General features: G+C 40.1%; 1 protein-coding gene across 6 annotated transcripts in view; it reads right to left on the minus strand.

The window, feature by feature from the left end:
* The window catches only part of ARNT2 (aryl hydrocarbon receptor nuclear translocator 2), a 172,804-nt gene that overhangs the window by 115,345 nt on the left and 39,048 nt on the right, over positions 1 to 18,411 (minus strand). For 2 of the 6 annotated variants that reach the window (XM_075897104.2, XM_075897103.2), the window contains exons 2-5: positions 13,805 to 13,916; positions 6,190 to 6,237; positions 3,296 to 3,340; positions 3,140 to 3,184 (exon numbers count right to left, since the gene is read on the minus strand). In XM_075897104.2, coding sequence (XP_075753219.1) covers positions 3,140 to 3,184; positions 3,296 to 3,340; positions 6,190 to 6,237; positions 13,805 to 13,916 — 250 coding nt within the window. The remainder of the gene's footprint in view (positions 1 to 3,139; positions 3,185 to 3,295; positions 3,341 to 6,189; positions 6,238 to 13,804; positions 13,917 to 18,411) is intronic. The other 4 variants (XM_075897106.2, XM_075897105.2, XM_075897109.2 and 1 more) reach the window with 2 other exon arrangements.

The following is an 18,411-nucleotide window of genomic DNA, read 5'->3' on the forward strand; positions in this document are numbered from 1 at the left end:
CCATACACAGACACAAGATTATCCAACTGTATTTCTTTCTCATTTACAAAGTCCATCACACTTTTAAGGATGTCTTCGTCCCTTGTTCAATTTTTCATCGGTAATATTGCAATCATTTCTTCATGTATAGCATTTCCAGAATACACAACTGATAATGTCACATATCAGTTGTCTCATCCAAAGCAAACCAAAAATAAGTTGCTGTACTCAAATTCTGCATTTGGCCCATCAATTCAACAAGGAACATTTCCACAGCTCTGTCATAAACTGTTTTTGTTGATAACGGCATATCTTGAATTTTCTGTAAGATTGTGTCCTTGTTGTGAAACTCGTCAAATAGTTCATGACCAATTTTTAGCATGCAACTCTTCATGTAATCTACATCAATGAAAGGCTTCCTGTCTTGAATAATGCTGTATGAGCCCGCAAAGCTTGAGCAGTTTAAGCTTCCACTTTTTTTGACCATGCCAGCAGGCTATTTTGTCCAATGTTCATTTTTCGCTGCAGCTCCTTGCAGGCTTTTTTTTGCTTGTCACCCTTGGGGTACTTATAGCAAATGCTGAAAGTTTTGTCATGAAATGCCGTTCTAAATTTGATTTTGTTTGAGGACAGTCACTACAAATGAGACCATGTGGAGATCCAGACCTTTCCACAAATGCATAAAAGTCTGTCCACTCCTTTTGAAAATTTCAGTACTTTTCATCTTTCTTTCTCTTCACCATTTTACTGTTAGCGGGTCACAGAGTTTTCTATTGTATATGATGATGAAAAAAATTCTTGATCAATCAGATAAAAAGAGAATATACATGATCCCCAATGAGTGGAGAGGATGGATGGTTGTTAAAAGGAACTATTAAAGGTGAAACAGAACAAATAAAAAAGACCATCTTGACATGAGCAATTACGCGTTTTCAAAATTTTGAATTAAATTTTTCATTTTAATTTAAAAAGTTGTGTGTATTTTGGGAATGACAAAAGAGCCATATTTGGTGCCGTACTGAGCTATATTTGGCTCTAGAGCCATAGGTTGCAGACCCCTACTTTAGTAGGTATCATATTCAAGATCTATGGAAGGTCAACCTGTAGGACTGCCACAATGTGTCTGTGCTCTGGCTCTCAGTGTGGTAAGCCCAAGCATTCTCTAGGCATTGGTCAATGAGGTTGAGAGAGAAGGGCAGGTTGCCAATTTTCTACTTTGTTGGGCAAATCAGTCAAGTGGAAGGATACTCAAGGTAAAGGGATCATCCTGAATGTTGGAAAAAAAAACCTGTAAGAAAATGGCACTAGAACTATGTAAGTTGCACATAAATCAACCAAATCCTAGTGCATCTGCCTTAACAAGGCTACTGTGAACACCTTCAAATAGCCCATCATTGTTAGTGTGAGGTTTCCTAGAACGAAGTGTGGTTTCTCTCTGTTCCTAACACAGCAGGATGGTTTGGATATTGGAGCTACCGAGAAATTGCCCATACATACTGAGAGTACGCTCTGACTACATCTCTAGCTGGTCCTATGAGATGCTGACCAATGACTAGGGAGGTACATGAATGCAGTTAGCACTGTGTATTGCAGGGATGGATACAGCACAGCTTGCATTTTGCAATTCAGAATTCCTAAACCTGTTGAGGTGCTGAGCACCTGCACTTCCTACTTGTTTCAGTGGGGGAACAAGTTCTCAATGCATCTGCAGATCTGGCCTAGTTCAGAGAGAAAACAGGTTAGCATGAGGGCTGCTTATTGCGATAGACTGGCAATACTTAGTCTTCCTCAGCATCTTCCAACAGGATTCACTGAGCTCTATCTCGGCAGTGCTAAGATACACTTCTGGGAAGCTATGATTTATTGCCCTGTGGGTACTATTACTAAAGAATGGACCTTACTGGGTCTGTGGCTTGGTCTGAGTGTTTACTTCTCATCTCCACGGAGCCTTTCCTCCCCCTTTCTGGGCCCTTAACGTTTGCTGGCGAGATTAAATGATTTTTTGCACATAAAAGCAAACCTCAATGAATGTGAAGTTTTCTAGTACAGGGGCTTTGACTATAAAAGATTTGTACCATGCGCATCATAATGGAGTCTGGATCATAACTTTAAGAGCAGGTTAGATAAGCATCTATCAGGGATGATCAGATGGTGTTGGTCCTGCCATGAGGGCAGGGAACTGCTTTCGATGACCTCTCAAGGTCCCTTCCAGTTCTAGTGTTCTATGATTCTATGTAAAGGGTATCATATGTAGGTTTTACATGTTGGAGTCACTAACAGAATCAATGTGTGTTATACGGTTCTCTCTCCACATTCACAATTCCCACTGATGTCAATAAGGCCTTTATGATTAAAGCACCAATTTGTATACAATTTAAACAAGCATACTGCAATAGCACTCCTTATTGGTTCAGTAAATAACAACCTTTCCTTTTTGTTTATCACGTTCTTTAATGGTGCACGTGTTTCAGATTCTCGACTGTCTGTGAGAGGAGATAGCTATGTTGATCCCATGATATTAGAGAGATAGATTAGATAGTAGAGCTCTGTGTAAGCTTGAAAGCTTGTCTCTCACACCAGCAGAAGTTTGTCCAGTAAAAGAGACTGCCTCACCCACCTTGTCTCTCTAATATCCTGGTACTGATATAGCTGCAACCACCCTGCATAGTTAAAAACAATCACACAAAGTAACCAAACCCCTGCATGGAAACTGACAAAAATCCAACATTTCATGTTACGTATTATTATAAAAGTTTTAAAATATTACATTAATCCATATATTAGCAAAAGGGCTGAACAAACATATCTGACGCTGTCCTGAAACTCACTCAATCTGAGCTGAATAGATAGCAAGAGGGAACACACTTCTGTTATAAAAGGTCTGATCCTGGAAACTTACATTAATGAACAATTTAAAAAGATGGAGCCCTGGGATTTATAATTCCTAGCTGTTTGTTTTTTAAAATGTTTGTAGGATATTAAATTTGGGTACTAAGAGGCTGATCCAAGTCCCTGAAATCAACAGTGGTTCGAAAGTCTCCTATTGACTTTAGTGGGCTTTGGATCAGGCTTTAGATAAGCGAACCTTACTGATCTGTGATCAGCCAGAATGGTATCATGTAAAATAAAAGGGTCCAAACGGGATTTTCCTTGTTCCTACCTGGCCATCCTCTCTGCGTCAGCAGTACTTTGATCATCTTCCCACCTAGAAACAAAATAACCAGCTCTCTAAGCTAAGGCGCACAGACTGAGAATTTCTGGATACGACTATGCCCCTCTTTTCTCTCAGCAGAAGATCTCTACAGAACACGCCTACCTTGCAAATTTTTCCTTATCACCAGAGATTTGATCATCATCATACCTATAAACAAAACATGGTACATAAATTCAAAAGGCTTATGCAAAACTAGAAAGTCAATACAAAGTAGAAGGTGAAGACAACAATTTCAAGTGCAAATTACAATGAATTTCAGAGAAGCATGATACAATGGGAATGATAGAAAAGAAAGGAAAAGGGAACTCTCATGAAACTCTCTGAACTCTCAGGAACCTGTGGCTAAAAACGTTCACTTTTGATGTATTAATATGAAGAAGATCAAAATATGCCCCTCTGGTTTCACTTAACATCTTAGAGCTCATTTGTTTATTGTTTGAGAAAGTTATAAAGAAAACTCATTATAGAAAAAACTATTAATCTGTTTTTAACAATAAGCCATGAAATTTCCTGGTTGCACAGCAATAGTAGGGATATCTTCAGCATGCTGCATCCACTATGTATGGCACTCAGTAGAGGGCATTGATAACACATACAAATTGTGGAACGATAAAGACCCAACCAAACGCAGGTCATTATTTTATGGAGATCTTTGCACAAAGCTTTAATACTGGCACAAAGCTGAGGACTCCACCAAGTATTTGTTATGAGATCTAGGGCCAGATCCTCAGCTGGTGTAGGTCAGTATTCTGGAGAAATGCCACAGGGAGCCCAGGATCAGCTGGGAAGTCCCCAGCTGACCCTGGGCTCCACGGCTGCCCCTTTGAATCATGCAGAGGATCAGCTGTGCAGCAGCTGCCCTTTTAAAAGGAAGCCTGCGCACATTTCAAAGGGGCAGCTGCCATGGAGCCCAGGGTCAGCTGGGGACTCCCAGCTAATCCCGGGCTCCCCGCAGCATTTCTCCAGAACTCAGGATCAGCTGGGGAGTCCCCGTTGGGGACTCTTGTGCATTTTAAAGTAGGCAGGCCACATGCAGCCCAGAGTCAGCGAGACTTCCCACTGGCCGCAGGCTGAGTTCTGCATTCCTCTTCTGAAATGTACAAGAGCCTTGTACATTTCAAAGGAGAAATGGGGAAGTGGCTGTCAACTAGTCTTGGAAATTTCATTGACTAGTCAATTAACTGCATTTTAACATCCTTAATACTAACCTCCCTGAAGTGTGTATAATTGTTTCATTTTAGTAGCTGCAGCCTACAGAGGATAGAAGTCTAAAACCTACTATGCAAACAGAAGTATTCATGGTTTACTACCGGTTATACATCAATCATACTTCAACAGGCATCTTTTCTGTTTATTGCCTGAGCAATTTAAAAGCGCAGATCTTCATTTCAGTGAATCCGATTCAAACTTGATTATCTGGAAAGAATATTTCTCTAATAGAATGTTGTTAATATGCAATCCTTATACTACAACTATAGTGTACTTCACTGTTATGAAGATCCAAATATGCAGAACAAAAAAAAAAGTTGCATAAGATAGCCTCTCAACTCCACAGCTTCTGAATTGAATTTCTGATGACCTTACTAAGGACAAACATACTCTAGACTTGGAAGATGGGATTTAGGTACTCAACTCTAGCTACGTAAAATACATAGCTGGAGTTGGCTTACCTCAAGCAGAGATTGGTGCTGTCTTCTCGTGGGGGGTGGGGGGACAGGGGAGGACAACAGGAGCAAACACTGACCGAAGGAGTACTGGCACTGACTAAAGTCACCTTCAGCATTCAATTTAACAGGTCTTAACTAGACTCTCTAAATCAAACACCAGAAGATCTCTCTCTGGCGTGGCAAGTGAAGACACAGCCTAAGTCAGTCATGATTTGGTTTTAGAACTTGGTTCTAATACAACAGCATGTCAACACTAGGCAGGAAAACCACACTAGAGCACTGTCAGTGACAACTGCAATTACACATGGCTGCTATCATGGTTCCAACTGCCATGTGAGTAAGAATAGAGGCATCTTCTAAGGATACAAGGGCTACGTCTACACTGGCCCCTTTTACGAAAGGGGTATGCTTTGAAGTAGGAATAAGAGATCCTCCGGAAAAGGGCTTTATTCCGGAGGATCGGGCCAGTCTAGACGCTTTTTTCCGGCTTTTCCCCAAGCCGGAAAAAAGCGGCGGACATCTTTATTTAAATCCCGCGGGGGATATTTAAATCCCCCGCGGATTTCCCTATTACGAAGTTTAAAATTAGCATGCCCCTTTCGTAAAAGAGGCCAGTGTAGACGTAGCCAAGATGTTTCCCTTATTTTTCTAATGGGAAATTGAAAACAATGTAACCAAAAGTGAAATGAAAAATGAATGATGGGAATGTCACTTAACCTTTATTCTGACTTTACTGGAATATTAAACATTCTATTCTAGAATGCTTTGCTATTATGTTTCTGCTAAAGATACATAATATTTAAAAGAAGATCTGGCAGTATATTTTAATTACCAATCTAAAAATCTCAACTATCATAATCTATATAAAACTCAGTCAATAGAAAACTTATTTTCAGTGGCAGAAAGACAATTTCAGCAATCAAGAATAGCAAGAGCTCATCTCTCAAAGATGGAATATTGTAACTAAATCACAAATTTCCTCATCTGAAATTATTTCTTTGATAAATGTAATATTTCATATTATGATACAGAATCCGTTCTCAGTGTCATAAACTGACTATAGTAAGCAGATTAATCTGAAAAAAAAAATTGCTTATCAAATCGCTCCTGAAGGGCTTGACACACTGTGGGCTTGGATCAAATGACAATCTACTCATCTACGATATGCCTAATTTGCCAACACAGAAGTTCAAGCCAATCTGTTAGCACTGGGAGAACCAAACTCACTTTGGCCTATGTGACTGTAACTTTGTCAATATTAATAGTTTGCTAATTGTCTTTCTGCGTCGAAAAAGCCAATAATTTAGCCACGTATGTACAAAAGCTCACCTTGAAAATTTGCTGGGACCTTCCCCATCTTCATCATCAAAGTCCATTCTGAAAAAGTAAAATTGTTGTTAATAAGTAATCATTTTTAAGGCAAGAGTTAACATTCTATCAACAAAAAAATCTATAACGTTGCCTTTTTTTAATTAAATGAACGCAGTTTTTTTTTTTAAATGTGCAGGATCAGATGCCTTCAAGCCTCATCCAAAGCCCACTAAATACCAATGGGAATCTTTCCATGTACATGTATTTCACTGGCCTTGGGTTAAGCCCATGCATAATGAAGTTCTCTGTTATCCAAATAATACAGGTGGGGCAATAGTCAGACAGACCTCCCTGCACTGTCCTGCTCACACCCTTGTGCCCAGGTCAGAAGAGTTCACATGTAAAAGCATGAGAGGGAGCAGTAGGTCAATCTCTACACCCAGTCATTTCATGGCCTCTTTGCTAAAACTGGCTACCAATTAGTCCCTATTGATTGTATCTGTGGTGGTTTGTTACCTTTCTGTTAGAAACCAAGATCTCCAGCTTCTTTCATACATGAGATGGTGATGACTTTCAATCACTATAGACCTAGGCTAGATTGAAATGATTTAGTGACTTTTAGCCACGACAAACCCTATTTCTTAAAAGGCTATTTTACATCTCTATTTTCCTATACTTTATAAAGAGTGGCAAGCATTGCTATCCTCGTGTTACCAATGGGGAACCTGTGGTATAATGAGACATCAGGGGCCTGCTTCCGATTAGGGATGTTAAATGTTGACTAATCAGCTAATTGAGTAGTCGATGGAATTTCCATCGACTACTCGATTAGTTGATAAGGGGAGGGCCCTCTGCTGTGCCTCTGCCTTTGAAATGTACAAGAGTCGCCCATGGCTCTTGTACATTTCAAAAGAGGCGCAGCAGTAGGGGTCCCGGTACCAGTGGGGACTGCTTTGGTTCCCACTAGCATGGATTCCCTGTTGGACCTGTGCCTCCCCTGCCCTTCCCCGAGATGGTGCTGGGGGGAGCCGGATTCCCCCAGCACTGCTTCCTGTCCCCCCACTTAGTGTCTCTGTTACAGAGGCAATGAGAGGAACCAACTAGTTGACTGGACTACTTGATAAACCTAGGCTTTATCAGGTAGTCGACTAGTTGCTTATATCCCTACTTCTGATTGCACAATGATTTTATAGATGTAACTTTATTTATACTAATAATCAGACCCAGTTAACACAAATCTAAGTGAGATTTGATTGAGGCTCAACATAAGGCTCTTACCCATGGTACACATTCCATTATCACTGTTTTCAATCACTGTTGGGTTTTGGTTTTTTGTTTGGTTTTTTTTACTCTTTTTGTTTGACAACACAAATACTTCTAAGTTTTCTGAAATTTCCAACTGCAATAAGATTTATAGAAATTCTGGGTTTCATATACCCTCAAGTTCTTTATGATAAGGCAAAAGAAAACTGCAAAGAATAGGTCTTCATATTAAAAAATGTTTTACTGAATTTAAAAAAAACTAGATTTTTTAAAATACAAAACTTAAAACATTGAGAGTAGAACACAATGGGTGTGTCTAGACTACAGCATTTTTTCGAAAGAAGTGGCCTTTTTCCGAAAAAACTACCCCTGCATCTAGACTGCTGCTGCGTTCTTTCGAAAGTAAATCAAAAGAATGCGGCAGTTTTTTCAACCACAGAAAACCTCATTTTACGAGGAAGAACACCTTTTTTCAAAAGTGCTCTTTCGAAAAAAGGAGCTATGTAATGCAAAATGTGCTTTTTCGAAAGACAGCATCCAGACTGCCTGGGTGCTCTCTTTTGAAAAAGCAGCTTGCTTTTTCAAAAGTACTGGTTGTAGTCTAGATGCTCTTTTTCAAAAGAGGCTTTTTCAAAAGTATCTTTCAAAAAAGCCTCTTTTGAAAGAGGGTTGCAGTCTAGACGTAGCCAATGAGTGTTGGCATAGAATAACTTCTTTCAGAATAAAAACACGAAATGTAAATGAACCACCACATAATATGAGGGCCAGACTCCATCAGATACCTTACTACACTCTACTTAGTTTTGATATAAATGACCATATGCCCTTTCAATTATTTCTTTGGAGGACAATAATCTATTTACAAATGGAACAAAAGCAGAAAATAACCACAGGAACTGAAAATCTCATTAGAAAAGACACATTAATACTTCCTGATGGTAAGAGTGACTGTTCACTTCTAAAGGAAGTGGTCAGGAAACCACTTTCTCAAAAGGTCTCATAGAAAAATAATGTGGTTTTTGTATTTAAGTTGGTTGACGTCTGATTTCATCATTGATGTTTACATTGAAAATTACGTTGCGCTCTACTGATCGTTACTAAGTTCTTTTCAGAATCATTTTCTACATAATGAAGAGCCTTTCAGATGTATTTTTATGGAGCAACAGTGACCTCCAGTGGCCAGTGAGACTAGCTGTACAGAGATATTGGCTATGGCTAATTCATGGCCTGATATACCATACCAATGCTGCCTTCAGTCAAGCGCTTGCCAAAGAGTCTGAATTTGCTCAGACCAGCTGCATGTTAGAATTATCCCCCAACGGACATGCTACCTTGTTGAAATTCTACTGCAATCCTGTCCCTGCAATTTATTTGGCTCTTTTCACCTATGCTGGTGCCACTGAAGTCAAAAGAATTCCAAACAGGCACAGGGGTCAGTCTATGAAGAGTCAACTGTAGGACTGCTGGCTATACAGCAAATCTTTCCTTAACCTCATTGGCAACTGGAGACAAGCAAGATTTACTACAGGTGCTGCAAATCTCGTGCCCTGCGGGAAACCAACAGAGAGAGATTATTTAATGTAGCTCCTTCAATCATTCCGCTTGTAGGGTGTCTTCCATCAGTGGGCTTTCCCAGATCCCAGCCAAAACACACTCAGAATGGGTGTTGAGAGCTGGATCTTCCCAACAGCATAATGTTGCAGCTTTATGATGTTTGGTTCAGTTTATTACTATAGGTTGCACCTCTATAAACTGCAACTCTCTGGTCCAGCAACATCCACGGTCCAGCAGGATCAGAGAGTCCTGGCGTACTCCAGGAGGTGGGGGAGAAGGGCAGAGTCTGACTCACTGTCCAGCTGGGCCGTGGCTCAGCTGGGCCAGGGGAGGGGAGATGGGAAGGCCAGCACATGCAACCCAGCTGGCCTGCCTGTCTCAGCTGGGCTACGGGCGGGGGGGGGGGGGGGGGAGGGGGGGAGGGCTGGCACATGATCTAGCTGGGCTGCCAGGGAAGCTGGGATGCCCCATAGGGTGGCAGGACAGGAGGTGGGCGCCCAGCAGCGGGGAGCCAGAAATGACCTCTCCTGGTCCAGCAAAATTCCTCATCTAGGACCAGTCAAGTCCCAAAGGTGCTGAAGCAGGGAGATCCAACCTGTATTAAAACAGGCAAAGTTTCATAACTGTATTCAGGGCTTGATCTTGCAGCCTTTACTCATAGGACTAATTCCAGAGTTGGGCAATAATTTTCGCAGGGGGGTCCACTTAATGAGTTTTGGTACGTGGTCATGGGCCAGCTCCACCCCCAGGAGAGGCAGGGCCTGAAGAGGAAGGGGTGGGGCTGGGAACTAGCCTCCTCCCAGAGTTGTCTGGGACTGGAGGCTTTGAATTAAAAACACAGCAAAGGGATTGCAGCTCCAGCACCATTTAAATAGGCTCCTGCTACCTGCCCCACTGCCTGGAAATTCAGTTACATGAGCACCAGGATATAAATAGCTATGAATCAGATCAAAGTGTTAGGCAAGCCAGATCCAGCCCCTCTCTCAGTCCTGGACTACCCCCTATAGAACAAACAAAACTTGTCAGGCAACTTTTTATTCAGCTAGATAGAGCTAAATTTCTTAAACTGTAAACTGTTTGGAGTTAAAACTGCAAGTCATATGTATAGAAAACAGCTTCCACACAGTATAGGCAACTGGAATGTAGGTAATAAATAAATCTAGACAGCTATATGGTGCTTATCATTGTAGTATCTAAGTGTCTCTAGACCTGTGGTATCAGGCTTTAACCTAGAAGACTTTAATATATACATAGTGCTTTCTTTGGCTACAGTGCAATTGTGATTTTATTACAAATGTAAAATGCTTTTTTTTTTTTTAAAAAAAAATGCAATTTAAGTTCATAGAAGGCTTGTAAAAATGCTGTACTCAGTTAACGTTAACTCTGGTCTTTGTTTTTAAGATGAAAATGTAGAAGAGCAAATCAGAGATCCATTAATTATATGACAATGGAAAACTCAGATCATCTTGAAAACTAGATGGGTTTAAAGTGAGTGACACTACCTGGTTGCTTTCCACTAATGTGTATTGTTTAGAATGAAGCAGAACCCAAGAGGCTAAGGAATCAGTTTTATCCTTTAGCATAACACAAAGCACAGCATGTAAAAAATGTTCCAACAAACTCACCTTACCCCAAAAGATTTAAATCTTCTATCCAGAAAGAGCAAATTGCATGTCAGCAATACAGTAGAAATAACTTCCCGGAAGACAAATGGCATTTCAGAAACAATACTTTTTGTCTTCATTTAAAATTCCCATTTTTAGAAGTGACTAAAGCTATCCTGAGCTCTCACACTGAAGAGACAAGAATAAATCTTGTTTTCTTCCTTCACACACTATTCAGCTGTTGTGAAAGGGACAGAGAGTAATAATTATATTTATAAAGGGCCCTGCACAAAAACTTCCTTATAAAACATGGTAACATTTTCACATTTAAGCAAGAAACACAGAATGGGGAGGGGCAAATGGGGAAGATGGGAGAGAATGGATTTTAGGTAATGTTTAAACATTGGGAGAGATGCTTTGAGGTAGTTATTCATGAAGGTGTGGGTAGAAAACAAGTTCCATGTCGGAGGGCCCATCTCCACATCTTAGGACCCATTACAGGAAAGGCCCAAAAATCTGACCTAAGGCCAAAAATAACTGGCACCTTAAAAGAAATAGATACCTAGCCCCCCGTCCCCTCCCAAAAAATGAGGAAAGAGTCCTGAAATCTAGCCAGTGCCTACACTGATAAGGGCTTTAAAAATCAACATGAGCAAATGGAATACATTTAAAATAAGTTTACATACTCTTACTGCCCTGGTCAATGGAATTTCTTATGCAGTTCTAGCTTTTTTTCCTTCCCCATAAAACATTTGGCATAAGCCATAGAGAGCAAAAACGTATTTCCGAGCTGTCAATGGAATGGAATCCTTACCTTGCAGAAATACCTTCTGGAAGGACAATGAGCTTAAACTGGCACACATTCAAAAATTATTTTGCCAGTGCATCAGCAATTATAAGCAAAACACACTTTTCAAAAAGACACCCAAGTTGAGAAAGGCGGCCATGTCGCTGGGCTGCATTTCTTGGTGTTTGATCTGAAGCACTCATTCTAAAGTGCCCAAGGAGGTAGGTGTACAAAGATGTATTGCCAGGGGAGTAATGAAAGGACTACATTACAGCAGTCGTTCAAAGAGAAAGTACAATGCATCAGACAGAACACACAGACATGACAGGCATTCCTTCCCTGGAGGTCTGAATACACAGAATGAAGAAAATGCTTTCCCTCCCCACCACCTTAGGGGAAGGTCTTCTAATCTAGAACGAAGATGCATGGATACGAAATTGCCTTCTGTAGGTTGTAGCAACAAACCTACAACATATAATTCAGAGAATTTCTCTATTCCAAACATTTTAAAATAACTCATGTTTACCTTTAAATGCAAGAGGAGGGGATGGAGGGCAAAAGAGGATACTTGCAATGGTATATTGAAGATTTAGGACCACAACCTTTTGATTTAACTTTCAAGTCAATAATTTGTATAACCAGTAGCCCTCACATTTAGCAACATCAATCCTTGGCAGTCACTACATTGTAATTAGCATTAGTAGCTGACCTGGCTGCTGCTCAGCAATGAGATCATTTGTCTGGTCACATAAAAGTCCAAGACGGTTAATGTTAGACTCTCTATAAAGTATCCATTACAAAGATGTCAAAGCTTTCTCTTTTTTTCATAGATTCCAAGGTCAGAAGGGCCCATTGTGATAATTTAGTCAGACCTCCTGTACACACAGGCCATACAGAACTTCCCCTAAGAGCAAATCCTTTAGAAAAATATGAAATCTTGACTTTAAAATTGTTTTTAGCATAAGCTTGAAAAGGCTTTTTGTATTAAAATGTTTAAAATATTAAATGCAGCTTGTTCAAAGGGACAGCTCATGACTTAAGATCAACTTAATACAGTAAGCTCAGCATGTGGAAGTCCAACGGACAGTTAGCACAGATCAAAGGCACATCACACCAGTGCTCCACGTGTGCCATCTGGCTGCCAGTTTAATTCCAGATTCAGATTCTCCTATTTTTATTCACATATGGAATATGGCCAGGCATGGCATCCTAGATACTGTCTCTTGTATTCCCCTACAGGACTATTAAAATTGACAAAATACTTTGGCTGACAATCACAAGAAGAGAACTCATAAGAATTGGGTCAGGGTTCTCTCAGTAGATGCCCCTCACTTGAAGGATCTTTTCTTTTGATGAGGCCTTATATGGTCACATTTGGGGCAAACATGAAACAGACCTATCTACATGAGCGTGCCCTCCCCTAGTAGAGAAGTGAAGTCTCCAGGGAATGAACTCCTGACCGTCATATGGGTTCCCACTGTTATTTCTGGGGAAACAGAAGAAGGCATTTTTCCACAGTGAACACCTGCGGTACTTCTACTCTACACTAAGTGTGCTCAGATATTGCCACAGAGCTAACTGGTTTAAAAAAAACACAACAAAATATTGTCCTGGTTAGGACAACATTAGGAATGAGAAAAAATGGTTCCCATCAGGCCCGCCAACAGGAGGAGCAAAGGGGCAGCTGCCCCGGGGCCTGACTATTCATTCACCACTGGGGCCCCAGGCGGCATGGTCCAGGTATCGCTGAAGGACTCAGGAGTGAGGGCTGTCTCTAGCCCCACCACTTCCACCCAAGGCCCTCCCTCCTCCCCATCCCTTTCAGGAGCATGAAGCTAGCCCCTCTCGTCTGAATAAAAAAAGGATTTCCTCTTCCCCAGTAGACCTTCCAGGCATTTTAAGAAATGACCTTGAACCAAAACCTCTCAGATACACTGATATTTTAAGTTCTGGTTTCCAATCAGGCCCAGGATATGACAAGCCAAAATACCTTAAGAAAGGCTGTAGTTGTAGTTTCTGTATTTACAGCAGAAAATTAAAATACTACATTGTACATTTATGAAGAAAATGTGTAGTTGGAAGAGTCTAACCCCAATTTTCAGACCAAATAGGTTTGCATACACAACTGGAATCACATCTTGCTCAACATATTCACATGAGAAATCCCATTAAGACCAATATGATTACTCGTCTGTGTAAGTATTATGTGGTCAGAGGTTTGAGGGCCAGATCCCTGAACTCTGGATGCTTAGACAATTTACAACCTTTACACCTCAGCAAATGCAGTCTTGCAAGCACAACATACGTGGTGAAAAGAAAACCAAAACACATGTCACAACACTGGCTCTTATTAGTACATGCATGCATTTAACTTATGAATGCAAATAGCTTTTTCTTTCACCACTGAGAAAATGAAATCACTCACCCAGACCGCCTCTTTCCTCCTCTAGCAGGCATGGATCCTGCCATTCTCACCTGTCCTGTTGCCATCGGTGCAACTGGCAAAGTCACTGATCCAGGAATATCTGAAGCCATTTCTGTAACACAGAATGAAAATCATGTTATCCGCTATGAAAGGAGCAGCCAGTGATAATGAGGTACAGAAGGCTCTCTTTAAAAAAGAATCCACGTGGTACACTCTTTCCTTTTATTACTAAATGAAGACAAATCTATCCTTTGTGGTTTCAAGGACTGTATGAATTATGGCAAATTCATTACACTCTTGCAATAGCTTCAGTGTTGTCAATAGCCACCATGAGTGCAATTGGAAACACACAATCACAGCATCCAGGAAGCTGTGTATATTTCATTTACCTACTATCTCATTGTATCTTTGTTCCCTACTGTACAGGAGCTACCAATGAAGCCACGCAGTATTTTACTAGATCTCATCTTCCTGAACGATACAGAGCTACGGAAATGAATTAAGAGATGGGGCATAAATTTATCCAGATTAGGCAAAATTTTGAAAGCTATATTGCTGAGATTGGGTTCCCCTCAATAATATGGACTGCAAATTCTAACTGGTGTGGAAAATCCACCCAGGAGTTGGCCAGCAACTACTGTACTACATTAGAGATTCCAGGGAGTCAGACTAGGAAACTGGTTCAGATTCAAACTCCTTCTCAAAGTAATTATTTCCATCCCTACTTGCCAACAGTCACCCTCCAGGATCAGGGCCTTAATATTAACTTCACCTTCACATGCTCGAAAGCAGGACATAGGGCTCTATAAGCAGCAGAGTAATTAGAATTTGGATGAATGAGAGAAGCCTAAAGGACAGCAACATGCAGCCTCACAGAATGAGGTACTGGTCTGTGGAAACCACTATCACAAGAAAAATGTGACTGGACAGCCAGCTTTTTCTGAGGCTGGCACCAAAGGGCACTAGAGGCGAAGCTAACAGAGTGGCCCTGCTATAAGTTGCCCCAGTATACATCCATTCCACACTCAAGCAATTGATGCTTATAGGAACTGATGCATTATAAGTCCTCCCATTCCCCACTTTTTAATCGTGCAAAACACACACACACACACACACACACACACACACACACACACACACACACACACCAACAACCCCAATTTGTACAAATGGAAGTCAAATGGTATTAAGAAATGAGCTGGGCTGTTTTCAAGGTTAATAAGACCTTTCTTTGGCAATCAAAAATAAAGCATATCTAGCATACGTAAAATCCTTATTTAAAGTATGAAGCAGTAACGGTCAAAGTGAAATATGGACATTTAATCTGACCATGAACACTATGGATACCCAAGGGTGAAAAATACCTGCAGTAATATTTTCACTAGCTTTTAAAGAGTTTCTCAGTCAAACTCTTCTTTTAAAGTTAAGACATTTCCTTTTGCATTGCAAATTCACAGCGTTACAAAATTGGAGGAATATGCTCATGCCCAGAATAGAACAGTGGTATTCAGACCTCTCTCAGTTAGCAGCAAAAGAGAAAACAACTTAATGACACAGAGAGCAATTTATGACTTCTGAAACTAGGTGCAAATTACTGTTGGATAAAGGATGTTAAGACAGCTCAAATAATTCCAGACATCCTTTCCACCTGACCTCTCCATTTATTCCCTCCTCATTCTCACTACCTTCAGTCTCCTCCACTCCCTTTTAGCCTGTTACCCTCACCTTTCTCTTTGCTATATTATATCTGTGTAATATTATGTGATTTTGTAATGTCTGCTCTTGTAGCTTTGTCAAGTTGTAAAGTTGCAGAACTATACAATTTTATTGGATGGCCTGTGAAATGTGCACTTTTTGGTAACATATACAAGCTGTGAGCCATTTATTTTTTAGTATTTTTTTACACTGTTTCTTTACAAAAATTAATCACAAAACAAAATTCACTAGATATTTTAATTAGCAGGGTACAGTTAAGTAATAATAAAAAAATCAGTCAAAAAATACCCAAATGCCTTAAAATTAAGATTCAGGAAAACACTTGTTTTGTAGGGACTAATCTTCAGTAACAGATTAGATGGCCTAATAGTTCTCTTCTATCTCTGTCATCCATAGCCCTGATCTGCCATATGTACTCATGCTGAGTCCCATGAACTCAAGAAAAACAGTAAGGTGACAGAATCAGCCTTGTGAGTCTGTCTAGAATTACGTTCACGTCTGTAGGCCTCTTAGCTATCATGTCCCCACCTATGGAATATGGCTGTATTTCATGCCAAAATGCTTGGATTTTTTTAAACTGAAGGACATTTTACAAATGTGCATTAAAAATAACAATAAATTCTAGCTACAAATAAAACACTTATATTTGCTCTGGCCTTTATTATAAAGTTTTAAGTCTATGTTACTTATCAAGTTACACTTACTCCACAAAGTGAAATTCAAAATTAGATAAAATTTGGTCTGAAGGTTTATTCTAAAACAGATTTGTAAGTGTGTGTGTGTGCGTGCATGTGTGATTTTTATAATAACCTGTTTCAGTTCTTATTCTGCAGAGGAAGATCATAGAATCATAGAATAATAGGACTGGAAGGGACCTCGAGAGGTCATCGAGTCCAGCCCCCCGCCCTCAAGGCAGGACCACGCTCCGTCTACACCATCCCTGACAGATCTAGTGTGCTATCTTCCAACATAACTGAGGATCTAAACCTTAGCAACCTTAGTGCAGCAAGATCATTGGATTGGGCTGCAGAGGAAAAGTATTTTTTTATTTTTTTAGTTGAATGTTACTTACCAGAAATTGGCCCTTATGCCAAAAATCTCAATGTCAAATACCTCCCAAGCTTCCCAGCTTTCAGACTCCGGACCTGGATTTGAATTTTGAAGCTGTAGCTCACTCTAATACAGTACTTGCTTAAGGCATTTAGACAGAAATTTCAGGGGATCGCAGGTGACCCAATGTGCAGCTCTACGGTTTATGGTGCCCAGATGAGAAGGACATTCACCTACCGTAATCAGAAACCACTGCTTCTTGTAAAGCTCTGAAATTCCCAAAAGGACACATTCTCTCCCATCTAAAATGACCATTATCCAACATTACCTTTAATCAGCGTATTACACAATCTTTGCTTCAGGCCAAGACACGCATAGATAACACTGGCCCTGATCCAAAGCCCACCAAAATCAATGCCAATTCTTCCCCTGACTTCAATGGGCTCTGAAGCTCTTCAGTTATGACAAGTGCAACATTTGCTACTAAATATTAGGGACCATTAAGGATGCTCCCTCCAGCATTCTTTTATCCTTTACAATTCATTGTAACAGGATAGATAACAGGAAACAAAATATCAGTGCATGACTAAATCTGAGTGCAGGGGCGCTGAAGGTCATTGAACTGAAAAGGAAACCCTGCAAATAATGGAAACCACCTGAAGCCAAGGAAGACCGCACCACCCCAAGCCCCAGCACCTGTTCCAGAGAGATGCCATTTATATAAGCAGATGTTACAGATTTGACTGCCAATCCACAAATTGACCAAAATGTTAATTTATTTCAGAGTAAATCTTAGTCTAAGGTTAACACACATGCCCTGTCTCTTGAATAGAAACCGATAAACATGTTTTATATGTACTACAAAGGCAGACATTAAAACACTTCTTTAGTTAATGGACAAAAAACAGGTTTTCAAAAATCAAGAATTAAGATATACAACCACTAAGAGATCAGAAAGAGTTTTACAACCTGGTACAATCACATTTAAGAAAACCAAAATAAAAAAGTCACATTTGTGAATTTAGAACTTGCCAGGTGACAACATAGCCACCATGAAGAATATTTCATAATACCTACAGTACAATCTAATTGTTAATTTAGTCACATCACTTTGCCATGTTAATTACAAAGAAAGAAAAAAAGCCAGAGAAATTCCACACAGCAGTACAAATTTAAAACAGCACTATTTTACAACTTTATTAATATTATACAGACATGCCATTAACAGGAAAGTTAAATAGACAATAGGCCAGAAAAAAATATCATTACATAGGACAGGCAAAAGCAGCACTCCTTTAAATGCTCCCAACTCAGGACAATTAAAATATCAAATAAGTCATAAAATATAATAAAATCCCACCTCTTCAGAAGAATCTCTTTCTTGTGAGCAAAACCTTCTTGAAAGAAATTTTAGCTGCATATGAGAAACATCAAAACCTCTGGGAAGAAATGCAACTGCATTGGTATTCTGCTCAGAAAATGTCATCTCAGATCTGTTTACCTTAGCTGTGGACCATGATTCAGCCGGCAACAACCATCTTGCATACTGATCAATCTATTTGCAGCAAAATTACTAACATTTCCTAAATTAACCACAAAGATTCTGGAAAATAGTTAATAATTTGTAATCCACACATGTAATGTGAACACTATTGTTACATCTTTCATTCCAGCAAGATGTACTGTACTTTATGGAGCTTCGCCTATCATTCTATTTTGCATAATAGGACATTATATACCACTAGCAGACTTACCTGGCATCCAGGTCTGGCCCAGGACAGGGGAAGAGGAAGAAAAGGGGCTTAGGCCTCCTGCTGATGCTCCCTGGGCCAGCCCCTGAC

Source organism: Pelodiscus sinensis, chromosome 14 (genome assembly GCF_052426305.1).
Source record: "Pelodiscus sinensis isolate ZL-2025 chromosome 14, ASM5242630v1, whole genome shotgun sequence".
NCBI classification, from domain to species: Eukaryota; Metazoa; Chordata; order Testudines; family Trionychidae; genus Pelodiscus; species Pelodiscus sinensis.